Consider the following 23,481-nt stretch of genomic DNA (forward strand, 5'->3'; position numbering starts at 1 on the left):
TAAACTGTACAAACAATTGTCACTACCTAGTATTTTAAGAAACATTATTTTACGATGTTTATACTATTAGTAAATACTGTATTCCTTATGGTGTATTTTGGAAAATTTTTAAAACATGCATTTAAACAGACATTCCTGAGGTCCTACAAAGCAGCAGCAATCTGCGACGGAGGTGAGAATGGTGCAAGTGATAAACAAGTTAATTGGGGCAAAATACATTGCCATCGCGTGGTAAGTTTAAATCTGTATCATAACTTTGTGAAGATTTATTTGACTTTAATAAATAGATTCTGACAACCGTCCAATGCGTCTCCATGAGCCATCACTCAATTGGCTAGGTGTAACGTTACTGATCTAACGTTAGTTCCATAACAGAACAACGAGGCAGATGTTTCACCGGATGTAAACATCTGAAGCATCCGGTTGGCGTTTATTTTCCACTCGCCGCCAAATATAGTGATGCGAGGAAGCCCAGGGGCGGCAGTGAGAGAAGATCGACCTAGATGGATTTTGAACGATATTCTGCAAATGTTCTCATCGATTAAACATTTAATCTCTATACAGTTTTCTGTTACAAACATAGTGGAGTACGTTTTGCAGACTTTACTCTTTACCAAAGTTAAAAAAAAAAGCTTTGTTTTGGAGTGCAATGGCAAATTTTTGTTATTTGTTGTTCATTTCACAGAGTAGGCGTTCCCTAACGGAAATATGCAAATACATGCTAGAACGTGCCAATAGGATCTCGCTAGCTCGTGCTTGGCTCTCCCACTTTGCTTGTTCTGCCCACTGATTAATTTGCTCCAATTGGAAACAACAGGTTCCATCTTGTTAACATATTTTGGTCTTCTTGGAACAATTACCAACCAAGTGATTTATGGCCCTCGTTAGCAACCTATTTTGAGTAATGTCCTCCTTCATATCTAAGAAATAATTTCTCCCCCATCAAAGTCTTTGGTTCTAGTCAGGAATGCCAGTAGTTTACAAAATTAGCCTTATATTCTTATCTGTCTAAATACCTTTGGCTTTGATTCTCAATAACAGTGTGACTGTGACCGGTGAGACTGACCACTGTTTTTGATTTGGCAGGCATTTCAATACAAATTACACCACTTAGTGATCTCTAGGTTTAGGGGTCAAGGGGTTAAATACTGGGAGGAAAAGATGATGTTGGGACTTGACAGCAGTAGTGAAAACTCCTGTAGTAGGATACTTGACTTCAAATATCTCCTCATGTTATCATTTGTCCAGGGTTCCCACGATGGTTGGTTGGGGATCAGTTGGCGGAGTTGCCCTTGTCCACTTCACGGATTGGAGGCTGATCCTGGATTGTGTCCCTTACATCAACGGCAAGTTCAAGGACAATTAGAGTCACCTCTGGCTCAGAATTGTAAGTGAACATAAAGCAACTGAACAATCCTTTCCGGCCTGTAGTTGTAGGCTATTGAGTGACCAACAAATGGCACTGTCGTTAAATAACTTTTCAGTTGTCCCCTAAGGATATAGGCTAGCAAATGAATTAATATATGACTGGACCGCTAATGACTGGACTGTGTGTATGTCTGCAGGACTACAACTTGGGGAAGGGCATGGGTGGAATGCTTGCTCTTTCTGCGTTGCGAAGGAGTTTTCCCAAAGGGATGTCATGTTAGATTGAATGCTGTTTTGTTCCAATGTTTTTTTTTTTTTTTTTTTTTTTTTTGTGGATCAGCTTAATATTGCGGAAAGAATGTTGCTTCCAATGTAATTGTCTGCATCATTTCCAATCCCCCATATTTTTTGGGGTAAATATATATATCCATACACGCATGCATACATATATACAGATATACATACACATACCTATATAGACATACATACTTTTTTAAAGAATATACCTTTATTATTATTCCCCGCAACCCTACCACCGCTCCCCCAATTGGAGTAAACTAATAAACACTTCTGCTTTTACCTTCAATTTATACATCTTATACGTATTTTACAGACACAGACTACTTTATAATAGTTCTCTCTTGTTTGTTCTTAGTCCTTCCTCTATTTCTGTTGTCCATCCAATTTTATTTCCACTTGTAACTGTGCTATTTCACAAAAGCTCCGCACCTATACACATTTCACAGATCCCGTATGCCATACATTATCTTGTTATTAGTCCCACCCTTCAGTTCCACTCAACCCTTCCCATCTATCTTCCAACATCATCCATTTCGGATTTTTATTTGCCATATATTTTTCAACTGTGCTGTGATGCTTCACAAAAGATTTGAACCTTCCTATTCTCATAGCTTCTACAGATTGTAAATTAAAAATAAACATTTTTGCTAAAATAATTATTATATTATTGATTGATTGACTATGGCTTTTCAAATCCCCCAGTATTGCTATCTGTAGCGTTAGTTCTAGGCAAATGTTGCAATTCTTCAGCCATTCCTGGACCTGTGACCAAAAACGAGCTACATATGGACAATACCAAAATAAATGATCTAATGACTCTGCCTCCTCACAACAGAATCTGCAGAGCTGGGAAGATTGTATACCCCATATATATAACATTCTATTAGTTGCAAGAATTTTGTACAGTAATTTAAATTGAAAAATTCGAAGTTTTGAATCCGGCGTTGTTTTGCGTATCAATTCATAAACCATGTGCCATGGAATGGGTACATCGAAAATCTCTTCCCAACTATTTTTCAATTTATATGGCACAGCTGTCAGTTTTTTGGTCCTTAAATGAAATTGGTATATGTTTTTATTTATCACACTTTTCTTTAACCATTTATGTTCTTTAATACAGGGCCGACATACAAGTTCCTTACTTTTTTCCCCTTCTACTTGCCTCTTCCATTTTTGTGGTAATGCTGCAATTAATTGGTTGTAATTTTGGGTAGAGCAGACATTTCCATATGTCTGTGTTAGCTGCATGTGTGACATAACTCCACCAGTCCTATTTATGATATCATTCACAAAAATTATACCTTTTTTAAACATTTCTTCGATAAATACAGTTTTTTTATCAATTACTATATTTGAATTTAACCACAATATTTGTTGTACTATTTGTTCCGTCGTTTCAGGTGGATTAAACTGAAATTGCAACCAACTTTCTAAGGCTTGTTTAAAAAATAAGGATATTTTGGAGATTATTTCCTTTTCAAACAACCGAAAGTGAGCAGGTGTAATCTGAATAAAGGGAAAAAGGCCCTTCTTGAACATAGGATGAGACATTCGTACCAATTTACTAGAGAACCAGTTTGGATTTTTTTTGTTCCAATGTTATTTAATGTGAATAAATATTTAATTTACTTACTGTCTGTCAAATTATTCTACACATTGCCAATCATTCCAAATATGTTAATGCATTGTTACCAGTGTGTGAAATTGTTATTTTGAGAAAAGGCTCTCAAAAAATTGGTTCTTAATGCATAAACTATTTGAAATCCAATTTTATTGGTCACATACACATGGTTAGCAGATGTTAATGCGAGTGTAGTGAAATGCTTGTGCTTCTAGTTCCGATCTAACAATTCCCCAATGACCAATACATTTGATGTGGGGAAAAAAGCTTAAATACAGCATGTTTTTCTTTTGTCTAATATTAGTTAACATAAATACAGCACCAAATAAGTTAATAAAGTGTTTTTTGAATAGCATTTCATGCAAATAATTGGTTTAAGTCATTAGCTAGGTTACCATCCAATTGGTGACAGATTTCCATGTGAATATGCTAAAATCGTCATATAAACTATATGCACATTTTCCCACCAGAGATGTTGTGCGTGATGAGGTACTGCACATAAACAAATACTTTGTGGTTAAATTCCAATTGACCGGATAAAAAAATAAATAGTTTAATGGGTTTCTATTGCATTTTCAACTCTACTGATGGTTTTCTCACCAAAAAATGGTGGGTTATATAGTGAGTGTTTAAAAAATAATAATATATTTAACCAGGTAAGCTAGTTGAGAACAAGTTCTCATTTACAACTGAGACCTGGCCAAGATAAAGCAAAGCAGTGCGACACAAACAACAACACAGAGTTACTCATGGAATAAACAAGCGCACAGTCAATAACACAATAGAAAAAAAGAATATGGTGTGTGCATATATATGCGGTGTGTGCATATGGTGTCTATATACGGTGTGTGCAAATGGGATGAGGTAAGGCAATAAATAGGCCATAGTAGCGAAGTAATTACAGTTTAGCAAATTAACACTGGCGCGATAGATGAGCAGATGATGATGTGCAAGTAGAAATACTGGTGTGCAACCGAGCAGAAAAGTAAATAAAAACAATATGGGGATGAGGTAGGTAGATTGGGTGGGCTATTTACAGATGGCCTATGTACAGCTGCAGCAATTGGTTAGCTGCTCAGATAACTGATGTTTAAAGTTTGTGAGGGAAATATGTCTCCAGCTTCAGCAATTTTTGCAATTCGTCCAGAGTGTGTATTGGCACTTGTGCTCTGGCCAACAGCTCGCAGATACAGTTCGGGTTTAGCCTACATGATGAGATTATAGACAAAAGAGTGAGATTTTGTATTTGTCAAATGGCAGTCAAGCATCGTTCATGTCACCAGAATAGGACCTTCAACATTTATTGGAAAGGAGCATCAAGCTCATACTGTGCGTTTTCACCACCCTGTGAAGTTATTTTATCTGTAGCCTATAAAACTGCATGGTTTCCTGAATCGTAGTGGGAGGACCATACACCATGTCATCATGTGACTCTTAAGTTAACATATTATGGTTATATCAATATTTGTGCATAAAGGCGTTTCTACCGCAATGTTTTGCATAATTATACTGAACAAAAATATAAACGCAACATAAAAAGTGTTGGTCCAATGTTTCATGAGCTGAAATAAAAGATCCCAGAAATATTCCATATGCACAAAATGTTTATTTCTCTAAAATGTTCTGGGATCTTGTGTTTAGTGAGCATTTATCCTTTGCCAAGATAATCCATCCACTTGACTGGTGGTTTATCAAGAAGCAGATTAAACAGCATGATCATTACACAGGTGCATCTCCTGCTGGGGGCAATAAAAGGCCACTCTAACATGTGCAGCTTTGTCACAAACACTGCCACAGATTTCTCAAGTTTTGCCGGAGAGTGCAATTGGCATGCTGACTGCAGGAATGTCCACCAGAGCTGTTGCCAGAGCATTTAATGTTAATTTCTCTGTCATAAGACTCCTCCGACATCGTTTTAGAGAATTTGGCAGTACGTCCAACCGGCCTCACAACCGCAGACCACATGTAACCACGCCAGCCCTGGACCTCCACATTCGGCTTCTTCACCTGCGGAACCGTCTGAGACCAGTAACCCGGACGGCTGATGAAACTGTTTGCGGAAAAATTTCTGTACAAACTGTCAGAAACCGTCTTAAGGAAGCTCATCTGTGTCCTCACCAGGGTCTTGACCTGACTGCAGTTTGACGTTGTAACCAACTTCAATGGGCAAATGCTTACCTTTGATGGCCACTGGCACGCTGGAGAAGTTTGCTCTTTGTGGATTAATCACGGTTTCAACTGTACTGGGTACATGGCAGACATCGTGTATGGTGCTGTGTGGGCGAGTGGTTTGCTGATGTCAATGTGAACAGAGTGCCCCCATTGTGGCAGTGGGGTTATGGTATGGGCAGGCATAAGCTACCGACAACAAACCTAATTGAATTTTATCGATGATAATTTGAATGCACAGAGATACTGTGATGAGATCTTGAGGCACATTGTTGTGACATTCATCCGCCCCACGTCTCAGGGATCTGTACACAATTCCTGAAAGCTGAAAATGTCGCAGTTCTTTCATGGCCTGCATACTCACCAGACATGTCACCCATTGAGCATGTTGGGGATGCAATGGTTCAACGTGTATGACAGCATGTACCAGTTCGCGCCAACATCCAGCAACTTCACACAGCCATTGAAGAGGAGTGGGACAACATTCCACAGGCCACAATCAATAGCCTGATCAACTTTATGCGAAGTAGTTGTGTTGCGCTGCATGAGGCAAATGCTGGTCACACCATATGCTGACTGGTTTTCTGATACACACCCCTACCTTTTTTTAGGGTATCTAATCAACAGATGCATATCTCTATTCCCAGTCATGTAAAATCCATAGATTAGAGCCTAATGAATTTATTTCAATTGACGACTGATTTCCTTATATGAACTGTAACTCAGTAAAATCTTAGAAATTGTAGCATTTTGTGTTTATATTTTAGTTCAGTGTAATTTTACAGATGCAAAAAGATCCCACCATGTCGAACGAACAAATTATGTCACCATTTATAAAATTGTACCAAAACATTTCCATCACAGCTTTTAATTCAGTATGACTTTACTCGCATAAACTGTGAATGGAAACGTGGTTAGTGAGATCAAAATGATTATTTGTAAAATAGTCTTAAAATGTAATTAACACAATAGTTTATCCAACTGAAATACAAAGTGATATTAGCAACAACTGAAGGATCCGCCCCTTTTTTCTATTTTCACCTAAAATGACATACCCAAATCTAACTGCCTGTAGCTCAGGCCCTGAAGCAAGGATATGCATATTCTTGGTACCATTTGAAAGAAAACACTTTGAAGTTTGTGGAAATGTGAAAGGAATGTAGGAGAATATAACACTATAGATCTGGTAAAAGATAATACAAAGAAGGAAAAAAACGTTATTTTGTATTTTTTTGTACCATCATCTTTGAAATGCAAGAGAAAGGCCATAATGTATTATTCCAGCCCAGGTGCAATTTAGATTTTGGCTACCAGATGGCAGCAGTGTATGTGCAAAGTTTTAGACTGATCCGATGAACCATTGCATTTCTGTTCGAAATGTTGTATCAAGACTGCCCAAATGTGCCTCATTTGTTTATTAATAACTTTTCATGTTCAAAGTTGTGCACTCTCCTCAAACAATAGCATGGCATTATTTCACTGTAATAGCTACTGTAAATTGGACAGTGCAGTTAGATTAACAAGAATTTGAGCTTTCTGCCAATATCAGATGTCCTGGGAAATGTTCTTGTTACTTACAACCTCATGCTAATCGCATTAGCCTACGTTAGCTCAACTGTCCCGTGGATGGGATACCGATCCCGAAGAAGTTTAATATGTAGGCTGCTTTGAAATTTCAGAAAGGTACATTCATTGTCTTGTTTCTTGTTGGCTACATTGACACAGTGGTGGGGGGGTACTTTGCTTCAAGCCCCCGTTGATATCCATTATCTGTCTCTGGGTTCGTCAGGAAGTGCGAGGATGTTGTGCCTACAGTGACGATTAGAACATACCCAAACCAAAAACCGTGGATAGATGGCAGCATTCGGTCAAAACTGAAAGCGCGAACTACTGCATTTAACCAGGTAAAGTGACTGGAAACCTGAACAAGTATAAACAGACCTCCACAAGACAAAGAGGCAAAAATAAAGTAAAGGGACGAAGTGGAGTCACAATTCAATGGCTCAGACACGAGACGCATGTGGCAGGGACTTCAGACAATCCCAGATCATAAAGGGAAACCAGCCACATCGCGGAAACTGAAGCACCACTCCCAGACATGGTCAACACCTTTTTCACATGCTTCAAGGAAAACAACACAGAGCCTTCAATGTGTGTCCCCGCTGATCACGAGGACTGTGGGCTACTAATCTCTGTAGCCGATGACCTTCAAGTATGACCTTCAAATGTGTTAACCTGGAATCCCAAGTCGTGTCCTCAGCACATGCACAGACCAGCTGGCTTGAGTGTTTACTGACATTTTAAACCTCTCACTATCCCAGTCAGTCCTCACTTGCTTCAAGATGGCCACCATTGTTCCTGTACCCAAGCAAGCCAAGGTAACTGAACTAAATGACTATCACCCCGTAGCACTCACTTCTGTCGTCATGAAGTGCTTTGAAAGTCAAGGACCATATTACCTCCCCATACCTGACCCAAATCAAATGTATTTGGCACATGTGGCAAATACAACAGGTGTAGACTTTACCATGAAATTCTTACTTACAAGCCTTCCTAACAATGCAGAGTTAAAAAAGTAACACAAATTAGCAAAAAATAAATAAATAGTAACACAATAAATAGGCCTTTATAGAAACAAGCCATTTTGCTACACGGGCCTGCCATCATTCACTTTGAACTGGATTATGTGTTTTTGAGTTATAACAGCGCAACTTTAGATCATTAGAACAAATTCGCCAAAAGCCACAAAATACACCTGAATGGATTTCTGCAAAAATGTAAATACCACGGGAGTCCTCTTACATTTGGGAACTTTACAGTCCTATTGATCAAACAACCATGAAAAGGTAGGCTCCCTCTGTTATGCACACCAACAAGATCAATAACTAATGCTAGCTAGAGGAAGATGAGCTAAAATCTAACGAAGGAACATTAGATAAACCCTCTCAAACTGAAGGCCTATAGGTTCGCCACTGTGTAAACATGTCTATAATGTATATAAAGGCTGTTAAGATATTAATGTTTCAAGAAAGGAGTGTATATATTTGGCCTGGCGAAGTGGTTTCATGCATTGACTGAATGGAAGCTAATCATTTTGTTTTTTACTCTGCTGGTCTCCTCACTGTCTGAGACCGAGTCAAGACCGAGTACAAATGTAACGGACACCGAGACAGGACACCGAGACAAGACCGAGACACTCAATGTATGGTCTCGAGACCTGAGTGTCAGTGTAGTATGTGTGTGTGTGGGTAAAGTCCGGTGGTGAGTGTGCATAGTCAGTGCAAAAAAACAGGGTTAATGCAAAAGATAGCCTAGCACCAAAGAGAAATGCTAACAAACGCTAAATCGCTAATAAGCATGCTAAATAGTAATGCCTTCCGGATGACAATACTAATGCAAACTGGAGCACGCGAGCTAGCTAGCAGGTTTAACATCAATGGTACATATTTTCAAGACACTATTTAGCTCCAGGACTTTGGGACTTACATTTATCTGCACACACAATAAAACATCAGAAAATACAATTATTAATTTCTAAGGAGGTAGAGTAAGCAGGATGGAAACCTGGTTAGTCATCAGGATGGAAACTACTGACTGACTGAGGCCTTGCCTGGTCGGGTCCTACGCTAAGTTCCGTAAAAAATAAAAAAGTACAATAATGATGATTGGCGTGACCTTATTTCAATAAGAAAACCAAAAGAAAGTTGGGGTCTTGGAAAAGAGGTGAGCCGTTTTTACTTCTGGTATAGAGATCCTGGATGGCAGGGAGCCAAGCAGTTGCCATACAAAGCGGTGATGGCAGTCAAGATGCTCTCAATGGTTCAGTTGTAGAACCTTTTGAGAATCTGAGGATGTTGTCGTGCCCTAGACCCACAAAAATGTGCATACCGCCACAACAGATCCACGGACGACGCAATCGCCATTGCACTGCACACCGCCCTATCCCACCTGGACAAGAAGAATACCTATGTGAGAATGCTGTTAATCAACTACACCTCAGCTTTAACACCATAGGGACCTCCAAGCTCATCACTAAACTCAGGGCCTTGGGTCTAAACTTCTCCCTGTGCAACTGGATCCTAGATTTCCTGTCAGGGCGACCCCAGGTGGTGAGGGTAGGCAACAACACCACCGCCTTGCGGATCCTCAACACGGGGGACCCCTAGGGGTATGTGCTCAGCCCCCTCCTGTACTCCCTGTTCAACCTTGACTGAGTGGCCACGCACGGCTGCAATTTAATGACCAATTTCGCTGACGATTCAAAACAGTGCTAGGCCTAATTACCAACAAAGACGAGACAGCCTAGGTTAGAGCCCTGGCGGAGTGATGCCAGGAAAATAACCTTGGGCTCAACGTCAACAAATCGATGGATCTTATCGTGGACTACAGGAGACAAAAGAGGGCGCATGCCCCCATCCACACCCAGTAGATGGGATCAAAAGGTTAAAGTTCCTTCGACGTTCACATCATTGTGGTGTGAACAGCGCCTCTACAAGCTCAGACGGCTGAAGAAATTTGGCATGGCCCTTAAGACCCTCACAAACTTCTACAGACGCACCATTGAGAGCATTCTGTCGGGTTGCATCACCGCCTGGTATGTCAACTGCTCCGCCTTCAACTGCATGGCTCTCCAAAGGGTAGTGTGGACAGCCCAAAGCATCACTGGGCCACGCTGCCTGATGCACACTATATCACACAAAACGCACACACACAAGCTATCTCACACACACACAACGCATGCTCACGAACACATTTAGTTACACACTCACACACTTTAACAGCCAACACTGCTGTCCCATGTTGTTCCATGTTATAGAAACATTGACCCACTCACTTCTCGTTTCACACAAATGCTGTATCACCTTCATAGCTTATTCTAACTCAAGATATAGTTTATCTTGTAAATTCCCCGGTGTACATATATATAGATAGGATTTTGACACTGCTCGAGTGCTATTTGAGTTGTTAATTGGATTCGTACCGCCATTCTTGATGTCTTTTTTATTTTGTAGCATTGTTTGACATTTGACTGCATTGTTATGATCTAGTAACAAGCATTTCGCTGCACCGCTATAACACCTGCTAAACAGTGTACGCGACCAGTAAACTTTGATTTAATTAGATTTTTTATTACCAGTCAGGTTTAATCTGGGAACGATTCTGTTTTTGCGCGGATAATGTCTTTCATTTCTATCATCGAAGGGGGAGGGGAATGAAAGAGGAGAAGGTAGAAGGGATTTAACACAGACTGAAAGAGAGAAACCGAGATAGTATGCGAGATGGACAAAAACGAGTAAGTAACCAAAAAAGAAGATGAATACCGAACTATATTTATGCTTTTCCTGTCTGTGACATAAAATATGTTATGTTAGCAAAGAATTGTTGCACAATATATTTTTTTCATCGAGGGGTTTAGGTTCTCGTGTGGGAGGCGTTTCGGTGGTCTCGAGTGTCTGCAAACCATAACTGTAGGCAGTGTTATTGGATTCCAAATGTAGTTACACACTGTTCTTTCTTATTGGTGTTGCAGTGTTTAACTTTTCTGAAAAGCAATGCATTTATTCAAAATAGGACGAGTAATTCGTTATTATTAGTTAGTACCAGTTATTCTCCTTCAAATGCAGTCATAGGTAGGCCTATATAATTCGTGAGATATCTAATAGATCATTGTTTTATACCTAATATTTGCAGACAACTATAATTAATGTCGGTCCAGCTAGCCCAATCAAAACTCCATTAAATGATTGTATTGCCTAGGCCTACTTTGTCCAATGACTGAATAAAAAGTGAGCATTGTCGTGATGAAAACGACTCCCACTGCATTCTCGAATTTCACCTATAGTCAGTGACATGAATCTTTGCCTAAATTATCTTCATTGTTGACGTTGTGAAATCATTTTATGGTCATCTGTAGATATTTTTGGGATATATAATGCACAACGTTTGGAGCTAAATTGTGTGACATGCGGTAGCCTACCGCACGCGACAAATCAACGATTTATGTTATCGGATCAGGATGCAATAATGTGTAGCCTACATGTATTGCGGATGTAGCTCTCATTGGCATACAGGTAGTGATGTGGCTGAGGTTACGGCGGAGGGATATTCTTTCTGTACGACAAAGAGATACGATAAATCGGGAGAGAGAGAACCATGAATAGTGTGTGAGGCGAGATGTATGTCACATAGTAGGCCTAATGGACTTATTTGTATAAAACACGAAATTTAACCCCAAATATAATAACGTTAGGATCAATCACTGAACACTTCAACGGAATTAAACTCTGGGAGAACATGGAGAAGAAACGGTGGGATTGCTCGGCTCTCCCCAAGGGCTGGCAAATTGAAGAAGTGACCAGAAAGTCGGGTTTGTCTGCGGGGAAAAGCGATGTCTATTATTATAGGTACTGAGCGGCCAGTATTTCAAGACGGCTAGGGCTGAATGGGTTTACTTGAGGGAGAGGGGGGTGACCAGGAGACAGAAAGTTGGGGAGGGGTGTAGCCGATATTAGGCTACTCTTATACATTGTTGGATATGGAGCTTGTAAACCAATGTTTAGCCTATGTAGGCCTAACAGCCTGTCAATCAGCTAGGGAGCAGGCCTAATGCAACAATTTTAGGCCATTGAATGATCGCCTTCCAAATAGCCTAGCCTGAATCTAGGTCCATGCTATAACCTATATATAGCCTAGTCTTATCCTTTTATATGACCGGAGCAACAATCAAGAAACGACAAGCTATTCTTTTTTAAGCCGAGGTAAGGAAGAAGAAGAAGAGGAGGAGGAGGAGGAGCAGAGGCGAGAAAGGGGGGAGGCGGGTCGGTTGTATAGTTTGTGGTAGGCTACCATATACCGAATTTTCATTCTGTGGTGTGATGCACGCACGAAACTCGCAATTGTTGTCTACATGAATTATCAGCAAGCACGAACGTTTCCATACTTTGGTAATCATTCAAAGTTTTCCATTTTTAGAAAATCATAGTGCATCAAAATAAACTACATTAATATGCCTACTTATTTGAAATAGAAATGCTGCCACAGTATCTGGCCGTTAAGGCGTCAGCATACTTCAGTTCAGCTTGCGCTAGCTGAACCGAACGAGTGTGCTCGCATACTTACTTAAAAGACCTTCGCTTGAAAAACGAAAAAAGTGTCAATAGTACTGTTTGTCCATTTTGAAACGCTGTAGCCACTATACATTTCAAAATATTTATAATTGATCAAAGGTAACTCAAGAAATCTGTCATTAATTTGGACGTTTTGACGATCTTAGTTGTTCAATTTTAGGCTTACATTTAACTAAAATATATTTGCTGCAGTACTTTTCAATTAAAGCTGACTAATCACTGACGAAGGGGTGTAGACTTCAGCTCCGTTTTTCGGCTTCCCTCCAGAAAAAAATGTAATGTAACCAAACAGCCGGAAAAAAACTCAGCAAAGGCAAACGTCACAAAATGTCGTCATAATATATGCACGAACTTTACCGAACTGTTTCGGCAGAGAGTCATGCAGACACCTTTAGAGATGTTGATGACATCACTTCTCTAATTACCCGTTTACATCGTGAAGTGTTTCATTACGCCATATGTCATCTTCACGGAGTCTTGCCCTGCTACTGAACAGACAAGTTTAGCAAATGAAAGTGATAATGCCGAGAAACCTGTGTTTGGAGGATATATTGGTATGATGTTCATCTTGGCAGGGTGCCAATATAATATCAGCACCAGCTTCTGTGGCATTATCACTTGTGTACAAGAGGGTTACCAACATATTCAAATAATAGACATATTTTCATAAAAAAACGTTTTATTTTGATGAATTTATTCATACTATTTCTTAATTCCACGAGATCTAGTCCCAAAACAAATGTATGGTTGCTACCCAAGCTGGCTGGTCATTATTAGTTCTCCCGGTTCAGTTAACAGGGACTCATTAAGTCTTTCTGTTGTAAATCTATGGACATGACCCAGTCGTTTGTTCTAAAAATTCCGTTGCAATGATGGCTGGCTACGTTCTTATCCCTTGCTTGCTAGCTAGCCAACTTAAGTTTATTACTCACCAAACATGGAGTTTCACTGAGAAACTATCTCTGTTTACTCCCGTTATGGCTGCTATGTACTTTCAAAAAGGTCTGCCCCATAGAAATGGATACTCTTTGCTATAATAACCAGTTATATTACTAATTGACCAAGGCCTTTGTCCACTGATTTAAGATTTAGATTAAATTGGGCCTGCCGTTCTGCCCACTTTGTCTAGGACCAGTGAACATTAACTCTGAAACAATGTTTCCAATTGAACTTTAGGAAATGTTGCAAAATGTATTGCACTTGATCACCCTGTTACTTTGTATCCCAATAGTTGATCCCTACTCCTCCTTATTGAACATATAAGTTAGATCAGTTAAGCCATCTTAAACTCTAAGGTCTATCATTTTAATGGCGAATTGGTTATACATTTGGGAATATGCTGCAATATATTAAAACTTATTATATTTATTATTACAATTAGCTATACACATTAAATCGTCATAAAAAGATGTATTGTTAAATAAATTAATGAAATGCTAATGCGAAGACTCATTGTTCACACTCTGATTCCATACCATTATACATGAATAATCAGATATCTGTGAATAGTTCATCCGTCTGTAGTCTCCTTTGCGGTGTTGGCTCTTGCATGATTGTTTCACATTTTCTCATGTCTACAGTTTATTTGCAGCATCAAATGTGTTTGTTGCAGATTGTTTGTTGCTTTCCTGATCTATCTTGCTACTTTTCTCTTCTTGCTATCCTCTGGTCAGTTGTCCATATCCTCACACTGTGGTTTGTTGTCCTTTACCTCTCCTAGTCCAACCGGGAAGAAGTTTCGGAGCAAGCCTCAGCTGGCTCGTTACCTTGGCAACCAGATGGACCTCAGCTCCTTCGACTTCCGCACGGGGAAGATGCTCATGAGTAAACTGAACAAGAACAGGCAGAGGCTGCGCTATGACAACAACAATCAGACCAAGGTGAGAGGGTTGTTTCCTGAAATTAATATTTCTCTACACGTTGGACACACTCTTCTAAATGACTTAACACTTATTTGCTGTCAAACCAGCAGTTAGAAATTAGAATGCTGAAAACCGTGTTTCAAGGCTTTCCCCAAGTGCAAAGGATAACTGACAAATATCTAGCGTTATCTAGTATTTGAGGAACATCTCTATGGCTACGTAGTGTTGGTTGTCACTGTCAGCTGTTTCTTTGTGCGTGTCTTCCAGGGCAAGCCAGACCTGAACACCTCACTTCCCGTCAGACAGACTGCTTCCATCTTTAAGCAGCCTGTCACCAAGGTTACCAACCACCCCAGCAACAAAGTCAAGACCGATCCACAGAAAGCCGTGGACCAGCCAAAACAGGTAAACACAGCCATTAGCCTGTATGGTGAAACTGCAGTTACATTGGGTTATATGCTTTTCTTCCTGAAGGTTATTTTGACTAATGAGATACCAAATCTAAATTAATGTGCATTTGTTTTGTCCACAGCTTTTCTGGGAGAAGAAGCTTGGTGGTCTCAATGCATTTGACATCGCAGAGGAGCTAGTGAAGACAATGGACCTGCCTAAAGGTCTGCAAGGTAAGAGAAAGGGCCATGTACACTGAGAGTACAAAACATTAGGAACTGACCATGTGAATCTACATGAAGGCTATAATCCCTTATTGATGTCACAGTAACCCCGCACATTGACTCGATACCCCAATAGCCTCGTTAGTGTTATGTACATTTATTGTGCTACTTTTTAATTTTATTTAGTAAATATTTTCATAACCAAAAATGCAGTTCAAGAAATAGAGTTATGGGCTTGTAAGTAAGCATTTCACGTTAAGGTCTACACCTGTTGTATTTGGCGCATGTGACAAATACAATTTGATTTGATTTAAATCCACTTCAAACAGTGTAACTGAAGGGGAGGAGACAGGATACAGAAGGGATTTTAATCCCTGAGGCCATTGAGACATGGATTGTGTATGTGTGCCATTCAGAGTGTATTCAGAGTGTGAATGGGCAAGACAAAATATTTAAGTGTGTTTCAATGGGGTGTGGTAGTGGGTGCCAGGCTCACCGGTTTAAGTTTGTCAAGAACTGCAACCCTGCTGGGTTTTTCACACTCAGCAGTTTCCCGTGTGTGTCAAGAATGTTCCACCACCCAACGGACATCCAGCCAATTTGTCACAACTGTGGGAAGAATTGGAGTCAACGTGGGCCAGTATCATGTGTGGAACACTTTCGACACCTGCTCTGACCAATTGAGACTGTTCTGAGGGCAAAAGGGAAGAGGTGTTCCTAATTTTTTGTACACAGTGTATAATCCCCATTTCCCATTAGATTTTTAAATGTCTTCTCACTTCTGTGAATGTGAACACCTGTCTGTCCTACAGGAGTTGGACCTGGATGTACAGACAAGACTCTACTGTCAGCGATAGCCAGCGCCCTGCACACTAGTGCAGCCCCCATCACAGGTCAGCTGTCTGCAGCCGTGGAAAAGAACCCAGGGGTGTGGCTCAACACGACCCAGCCCCTCTGCAAGGCTTTCATAGTTACAGACGAGGACATCAGGTACATACAGGAGAGGACATGAGCTCCAGAGTCATATTAGTGCTATGAATAATTGAATCTGTGTAATTAAGAGCTGATTTTGTTTCCCCATGCTATTTAGCTAAATTTCAGTCCATATTTCTAACAGTTGTATTTATATGTTATCTCATCATGGTGAGTGTAGGAAGCAGGAAGAGCTGGTGTACAGTGTGAGGAAGAAGCTGGAGGAGGCTCTAATGGCGGACATGTTGGCTCATGTGCAGGAAGCAGCCAGCGAGGGTGACTCACTCAATGAAGGCAATGATGACATGGAGACTGTATAGCAGAGGTAGGCTACCGTTTAGAGAGACTGTATAGCAGAGGTAGGCTACTGTTCAGAGAGACTGTATAGCAGAGGTAGGCTACTGTTCAGAGAGACTATATAGCAGAGGTAGGCTACTGTTCAGAGAGACTGTATAGCAGAGGTAGGCTACTGTTCAGAGAGACTGTATAGCAGAGGTAGGCTACCGTTCAGAGAGACTATATAGCAGAGGTAGGCTACCGTTCAGAGAGACTGCATAGCAGAGGTAGGCTACCGTTCAGAGAGACTGTATAGCAGAGGTAGGCTACTGTTCTGAGAGACTTTATAGCAGAGGCAGGCCACTGTTCAGAGAGACTGTATAGCAGAGGTAGGCTACTGTTCTGAGAGACTTTATAGCAGAGGTAGGCTACTGTTCAGAGAGACTGTATAGCAGAGAGGGCTACTGTTCATAGAGACTGTATAGCAGAGGTAGGCTACCGTTCAGAGAGACTATATAGCAGAGGTAGGCTACTGTTCAGAGAGACTTTATAGCAGAGGTAGGCTACCGTTCAGAGAGACTTTATAGCAGAGGTAGGCTACCGTTCAGAGAGACTATATAGCAGAGGTAGGCTACTGTTCAGAGAGACTAGCAGAGGTAGGCTACCGTTCAGAGAGACTGAATAGGAGAGGTAGGCTACCGTTCAGAGAGACTGAATAGGAGAGGTAGGCTACCGTTCAGAGAGACTGTATAGCAGAGGTAGGCTACCATTCAGAGAGACTATATAGCAGAGGTAGGCTACTGTTCAGAGAGACTATATAGCAGAGGTAGGCTACCGTTCAGAGAGACTATATAGCAGAGGTAGGCTAATGTTCAGAGAGACTATATAGCAGAGGTAGGCTACCGTTCAGAGAGACTGAATAGGAGAGGTAGGCTACCGTTCAGAGAGACTGTATAGCAGAGGTAGGCTACCGTTCAGAGAGACTATATAGCAGAGGTAGGCTACTGTTCAGAGAGACTATATAGCAGAGGTAGGCTACCGTTCAGAGAGACTATATAGCAGAGGTAGGCTAATGTTCAGAGAGACTATATAGCAGAGGTAGGCTACCGTTCAGAGAGACTGTATAGCAGAGAGGGCTACTGTTCATAGAGACTGTATAGCAGAGGTAGGCTACTGTTCAGAGAGACTGTATAGGAGAGGTAGACTATTGTTCAGAGAGACTTTATAGCAGAGGTAGGCTACCGTTCAGAGAGACTTTATAGCAGAGGTAGGCTACCGTTCAGAGAGACTATATAGCAGAGGTAGGCTACTGTTCAGAGAGACTAGCAGAGGTAGGCTACCGTTTAGAGAGACTGTATAGCAGAGGTAGGCTACCGTTTAGAGAGACTATATAGCAGAGGTAGGCTACTGTTCAGAGAGACTGTATAGCAGAGGTAGGCTACCGTTCAGAGAGACTATATAGCAGAGGTAGGCTACCGTTCAGAGAGACTGTATAGCAGAGGTAGGCTACTGTTCTGAGAGACTTTATAGCAGAGGTAGGCTACTGTTCAGAGAGACTGTATAGCAGAGGTAGGCTACTGTTCATAGAGACTGTATAGCAGAGGTAGGCTACCGTTCAGAGAGACTATATAGCAGAGGTAGGCTACTGTTCAGAGAGACTTTATAGCAGAGGTAGGCTACCGTTCAGAGAGACTTTATAGCAGAGGTAGGCTACTGTTCATAGAGACTGTATAGCAGAGGTAGGCTACTGTTCATAGAGACTGTATAGCAGAGGTAGGCTACCGTTCAGAGAGACTATATAGCAGAGGTAGGCTACTGTTCAGAGAGACTTTATAGCAGAGGTAGGCTACCGTTCAGAGAGACTTTATAGCAGAGGTAGGCTACCGTTCAGAGAGACTATATAGCAGAGGTAGGCTACTGTTCAGAGAGACTAGCAGAGGTAGGCTACCGTTCAGAGAGACTGAATAGGAGAGGTAGGCTACCGTTCAGAGAGACTGAATAGGAGAGGTAGGCTACCGTTCAGAGAGACTGTATAGCAGAGGTAGGCTACCATTCAGAGAGACTATATAGCAGAGGTAGGCTACCGTTCAGAGAGACTATATAGCAGAGGTAGGCTACTGTTCAGAGAGACTATATAGCAGAGGTAGGCTACCGTTCAGAGAGACTATATAGCAGAGGTAGGCTAATGTTCAGAGAGACTATATAGCAGAGGTAGGCTACCGTTCAGAGAGACTGTATAGCAGAGAGGGCTACTGTTCATAGAGACTGTATAGCAGAGGTAGACTATTGTTCATAGAGACTGTATAGCAGAGGTAGGCTACCGTTCAGAGAGACTGTATAGCAGAGGTAGGCTAATGTTCATAGAGACTGTATAGCAGAGGTAGGCTACCGTTCAGAGAGACTGTATAGGAGAGGTAGGCCACCGTTCAGAGAGACTGAATAGGAGAGGTAGGCTACCGTTTAGAGAGACTGTATAGCAGAGGTAGGCTACCGTTCAGAGAGACTGAATAGGAGAGGTAGGCTACCGTTCAGAGAGACTGAATAGGAGAGGTAGGCCACCGTTCAGAGAGACTGAATAGGAGAGGTAGGCTACCGTTCAGAGAGACTGAATAGCAGAGGTAGGCTACCGTTCAGAGAGACTATATAGCAGAGGTAGGCTACCGTTCAGAGAGACTGCATAGCAGAGGTAGGCTACCGTTCAGAGAGACTATATAGCAGAGGTAGGCTACCGTTCAGAGAGACTGAATAGGAGAGGTAGGCTACCGTTCAGAGAGACTGTATAGCAGAGGTAGGCTACTGTTCTGAGAGACTTTATAGCAGAGGTAGGCTACCGTTCAGAGAGACTATATAGCAGAGGTAGGCTACTGTTCAGAGAGACTATATAGCAGAGGTAGGCTACTGTTCAGAGAGACTGTATAGCAGAGGTAGGCTACTGTTCAGAGAGACTGTATAGCAGAGGTAGGCTACTGTTCAGAGAGACTGTATAGCAGAGGTAGGCTACTGTTCAGAGAGACTGTATAGCAGAGGTAGGCTACTGTTCAGAGAGACTGTATAGCAGAGGTAGGCTACTGTTCAGAGAGACTGTATAGCAGAGGTAGGCTACTGTTCAGAGAGACTATATAGCAGAGGTAGGCTACTGTTCAGAGAGACTGTATAACATAGGTAGGCTACTGTTCTGAGAGACTGTATAGCAGAGGTAGGCTACCGTTCAGAGAGACTATATAGCAGAGGTAGGCTACCGTTCAGAGAGACTATATAGCAGAGGTAGGCTACTGTTCAGAGAGACTATATAGCAGAGGTAGGCTACTGTTCAGAGAGACTATATAGCAGAGGTAGGCTACTGTTCAGAGAGACTGTATAGCAGAGGTAGGCTACTGTTCAGAGAGACTGTAAAGCAGAGGTAGGCTAATGTTCAGAGAGACTGTAAAGCAGAGGTAGGTCACAGTGTCAGTGTTGTTGAAAGATGAGAGAGACCATGCAGCCTGTTGAAAAATAGGAATAAATCCAATACTGATGATGGCTTGATGCCGAAACATTTGTGCTCTGTTTTTCACCTTTAATTTACGCATTTTTCTGCACAATTAACTTTTTAGGCATCATGATCTATATTTTTGCATTTTTTGGATGTATTTCTTTATCTTATTTTTTACCTTTTTATTTTGACAGGGAGTCAATGCTGAGACCAAGGTCTCTTTCCAGATGATGTATGTTTAGCACAACAATACACATGAAAATACAATCAAAATCCTATTTTTCGAGAGTGTCGGGTCTCCATCTCTTCTAGTCTTCTCATTTTGAGAATGGACACTATTTGGTTTAAAGGACCTTTAAAGTGCGCAGACGGCAAGCCTCCTGTTGTTGAAAGTACATACGCTGCTGCTGCTGCTACTGTTTATTATCTATCCTGTTGCCTAGTCACTTTACCTATATGTACATATCTACTGCCATTACCTCATACCCCTGCACATCGACTCGGTACTGGAACCTCGTGTATATATCCAAGTTACCGTAACTCATTGTGTATTTATTCCTCAACTTTTATCTCTGCGTTGTTGGGAAGTAATCATTTCACTGTAGGTCTACACCTGGACACAATTGTATTTGATTTGTAAAATGAGAGGGTTGTTCAGGCTTTTACAGCATTTATGGGCTCCCCCCAGTTTCTCAACAGATGTCAGTATTTTAAATTCAGAGCTGCAAATCATGCCACCCAAGGGATATGATATGACACATTTATAATTTGATTTGCCATCAGTATTTGTTTAGCTATTTCAACAAACGTCTGTCTTCATCCTCTCTTCCAGGGAGATGGGGAGTTATATAGTAGTCTGGATGGGTTTCTCAACTCCTTGTCAAATGACAATGAAACCAGGAACCCTGTACCAATCCAACCAAAAGAACTGCCCACTTTCTGCCCATCCCCTTCCACGTGCTGCCCCTCTGAAGCTTTGCCTACCTAATGTCCACCTCGCCCACTGTTTAGCCTCTTCTGGCTCCAGCCCTATGAAAGTACTTGGACTCAGGAATTCTGAATCAAATGGATTAGTAGCTAAATTAGCTTTTTTTTTTAAAGATAGCATCAAATACAATGTTGGCAGGGCAGAGTGAAAGAGATCGGTCTCGTACACTATGATGAATTCAGTGTTCAATGATGTAGTCTTTTTTTTTTGTAAGACATTTTATGTATTTGCTGAATGTGAGTTATATATTGTGACGATCATGCCATTGTTAACCCAACCCAAAACATGTTTTAAATTCATTGGGATATTTTGAATTAGAAGTGAATTCTGTTTTTTCCATGGGTCTCTAATGCACTCCATGGGGATAGATGGACCATATTTTAAAGGTACTTTGGCTTATTTTATAGGGCTATGTGAGAGAGGCTTTGGTGAGAGGGAACAAGATACTTGCCTAAATGATGATAATGCAGCAGGTAGCCTAGGGGTTAAGGGCGTTGGGCCAGTAACCGAGAGGTCACTGGTTCAAATCCGTGAGCCAATGAAAAATCTTTCCATGTGCCCTTGAGCAAGGCAGTTGCTCTGGATAAGTGTCAGCTAAATGACTAACATGTCAATTATGCACTCTAAATTCTAACGCTTGTGTTAGTCACAGGAGAGTCTTAGTGAAAAATCATTGGATCATGTTCTCAAGAAAATATCCTTATTGTTGTAAGTAAGTCCATATAAACCCCTTACCCAGTACTTATGAGTCAGGCCATACTGTACTTAGTTATAATGGGTACAACAGTTATGAGTCAGGCCATACTGTACTTAGTTATAATGGGTACAACGGTTATGAGTCAGGCCATACTGTACTTAGTTATAATGGGTACAACAGTTATGAGTCAGGCCATACTGTACTTAGTTATAATGGGTACAACGGTTATGAGTCAAGCCATACTGTACTTAGTTATAATGGGTACAACAGTTATGAGTCAGGCCATACTGTACTTAGTTATAATGGGTACAACAGTTATGAGTCAGGCCATACTGTACTTAGTTATAATGGGTACAACAGTTATGAGTCAGGCCATACTGTACTTAGTTATAATGGGTACAACAGTTATGTAGAAGTCACATGGACCCTCTGCTACATGTTGTAGATTTTATTACTTTTTAAAACTCCCTGTATAGGACTCACTGAAGTTGTTGGTTTAACGTTGGTGTTTCTAGCCAATGCACATTTTTCCCATGGCCATGACTTCAGTCAACATGTTTTAAAAATGTTTCCAATAATGTGTCAATGCCACCACAACACATGCTGCCTCCTTGTTATCTCGTTCACTGGGTGCCAGACAGTAAGCTAATCATATTTTGTTTGAATAAAGGTGAAGATTCTCAGTGTTGAGAAAATGAATTGCGCTTTGAACATTTACCTACATTTCTCAAAGTTTGATGTATGTATGAAATGTCAAGCTCAATGAGATCCCTATCCCACATCAGCAGGCTGACTGCTGAACTGAATTGGATTGTGTTACTGAATAAAATGGATCTGTATTTCAACAGTAGTACAGTTTCTTTGTCAGTTTTTGGTTTAGTGTCTATATATTGATGACAGACTTGATACTCCAATGTCTTTTGTATCATTTGAATACTACAGGTGTTCCAGCAGTGCTGACAGAAGGCCTCCATAGCTCAGGGTTAACTGCTGCTGTGAATGAGACCATAGAAGAGAAAGTGCTTGTAAATCCTTCCATCTCAATCACCATGAGATGAACAGTTAACCTGGCTGCTCTGAGGTTTTCATTTCAGCCGGTCAGACCAGTCCTTGGACACATGATAGGGGAAGAGGACACACACTTTTCTAGACCTCTGCCTGTTGGAGTAACTTAGGAGTCTATCTACTCTGGACATAGTCAGGGCCTTTGCAGGCAGAGGCTTCATGTCTGAGAAAGCAAAAAAAACGATTATGATTGGAACTATTGAGTTGTACACCAAGGTAAGTGTTTGATCAGGCATATCTGACTGTAGCTGAGGAGACTTCATTTATTGACAGTTTGTTTTCACTGACGTGTTCTTGGTAGAAATTGATTTGATATCATGTTGTCATTGTGAAACCCAACCCTGTTAGTGCATTGTTATTGATTTCTGTACGCATATGTGAAGTTTCAAAGACATATTGGACATTTCTGTCCATTACTGTGAGTCAGTTTGGATCAGCTAATGTATGTTGGCCTACATGTTATGACATGTCAATATCGTGATAGAAAGGCACATAACTGCTGTCTAAGCTCATGCTCAACGGATTGTCAATGATCCACATTGTATGTGGTGCACAGGATCTTGTGCCAAGAGGTTGTCATTACGAGGATAGCTGGGATGATTGAAAAGATTAGTAATCCGAGCTGAGAGAAAGGGATGACAGACATTTATTTTTTACGGCATTTAAGAGTGTTTTATGCTAATGGGAGAATGTAGAGACTGTATAGCAGAGGTAGGCTGCTGTTCAGAGAGACTGTATAACATAGGTAGGCTACCGTTCAGAGAGACTGTATAGCAGAGGTAGGCCACTGTTCAGAGAGACTGTGTAGCAGAGGTAGGCTACTGTTCAGAGAGACTGTATAACATATGTAGGCTACTCTTCAGAGAGACTTTATAGCAGAGGCAGGCCACTGTTCAGAGAGACTGTATAACATATGTAGGCTACTCTTCAGAGAGACTTTATAGCAGAGG

General features: G+C 41.1%; 1 protein-coding gene across 6 annotated transcripts; it reads left to right on the forward strand.

The window, feature by feature from the left end:
- Nucleotides 1-10,433: 10,433 nt before the first annotated feature.
- Nucleotides 10,434-22,316, forward strand: mbd3b (methyl-CpG binding domain protein 3b). Of its 6 annotated transcripts, none has more exons than XM_055922573.1 (8): nt 10,434-10,751; nt 12,212-12,295; nt 14,306-14,465; nt 14,715-14,852; nt 14,980-15,070; nt 15,874-16,051; nt 16,215-16,358; nt 20,614-22,316. In XM_055922573.1, exons 1-7 carry the CDS (start codon nt 10,738-10,740, stop codon nt 16,351-16,353), a joined length of 804 nt encoding a protein of 267 aa, XP_055778548.1. In that variant the 5' UTR covers nt 10,434-10,737; the 3' UTR covers nt 16,354-16,358; nt 20,614-22,316. The 6 variants fall into 6 exon arrangements, with proteins under 6 accessions (XP_055778548.1, XP_055778550.1, XP_055778545.1 ...); XM_055922570.1 differs by lacking the exon at nt 10,434-10,751 and adding an exon at nt 10,785-11,862 and having other exon boundaries at nt 19,976-22,316; XM_055922569.1 differs by lacking the exon at nt 10,434-10,751 and adding an exon at nt 10,786-11,862.
- The last annotated feature ends 1,165 nt before the right edge of the window (nt 22,317-23,481 follow it).

The sequence above is a fragment of the Salvelinus fontinalis genome, chromosome 5 (genome assembly GCF_029448725.1).
Source record: "Salvelinus fontinalis isolate EN_2023a chromosome 5, ASM2944872v1, whole genome shotgun sequence".
Taxonomy (NCBI): domain Eukaryota; kingdom Metazoa; phylum Chordata; class Actinopteri; order Salmoniformes; family Salmonidae; genus Salvelinus; species Salvelinus fontinalis.

Coding starts and splice junctions, on each gene's coding strand:
- mbd3b (XM_055922570.1), top strand. CDS start 11,753: ATGGAGAAGAAACGGTGGGATTGCTCGGCTCTCCCCAAGGGCTGGCAA. Junction 11,863..12,211: donor AGCGATGTCTATTATTATAG/GTACTGAGCGGC, acceptor TTCTTTTTTAAG/CCGAGGTAAGGAAGAAGAAG. Junction 14,853..14,979: donor CCGTGGACCAGCCAAAACAG/GTAAACACAGCC, acceptor TTTTGTCCACAG/CTTTTCTGGGAGAAGAAGCT.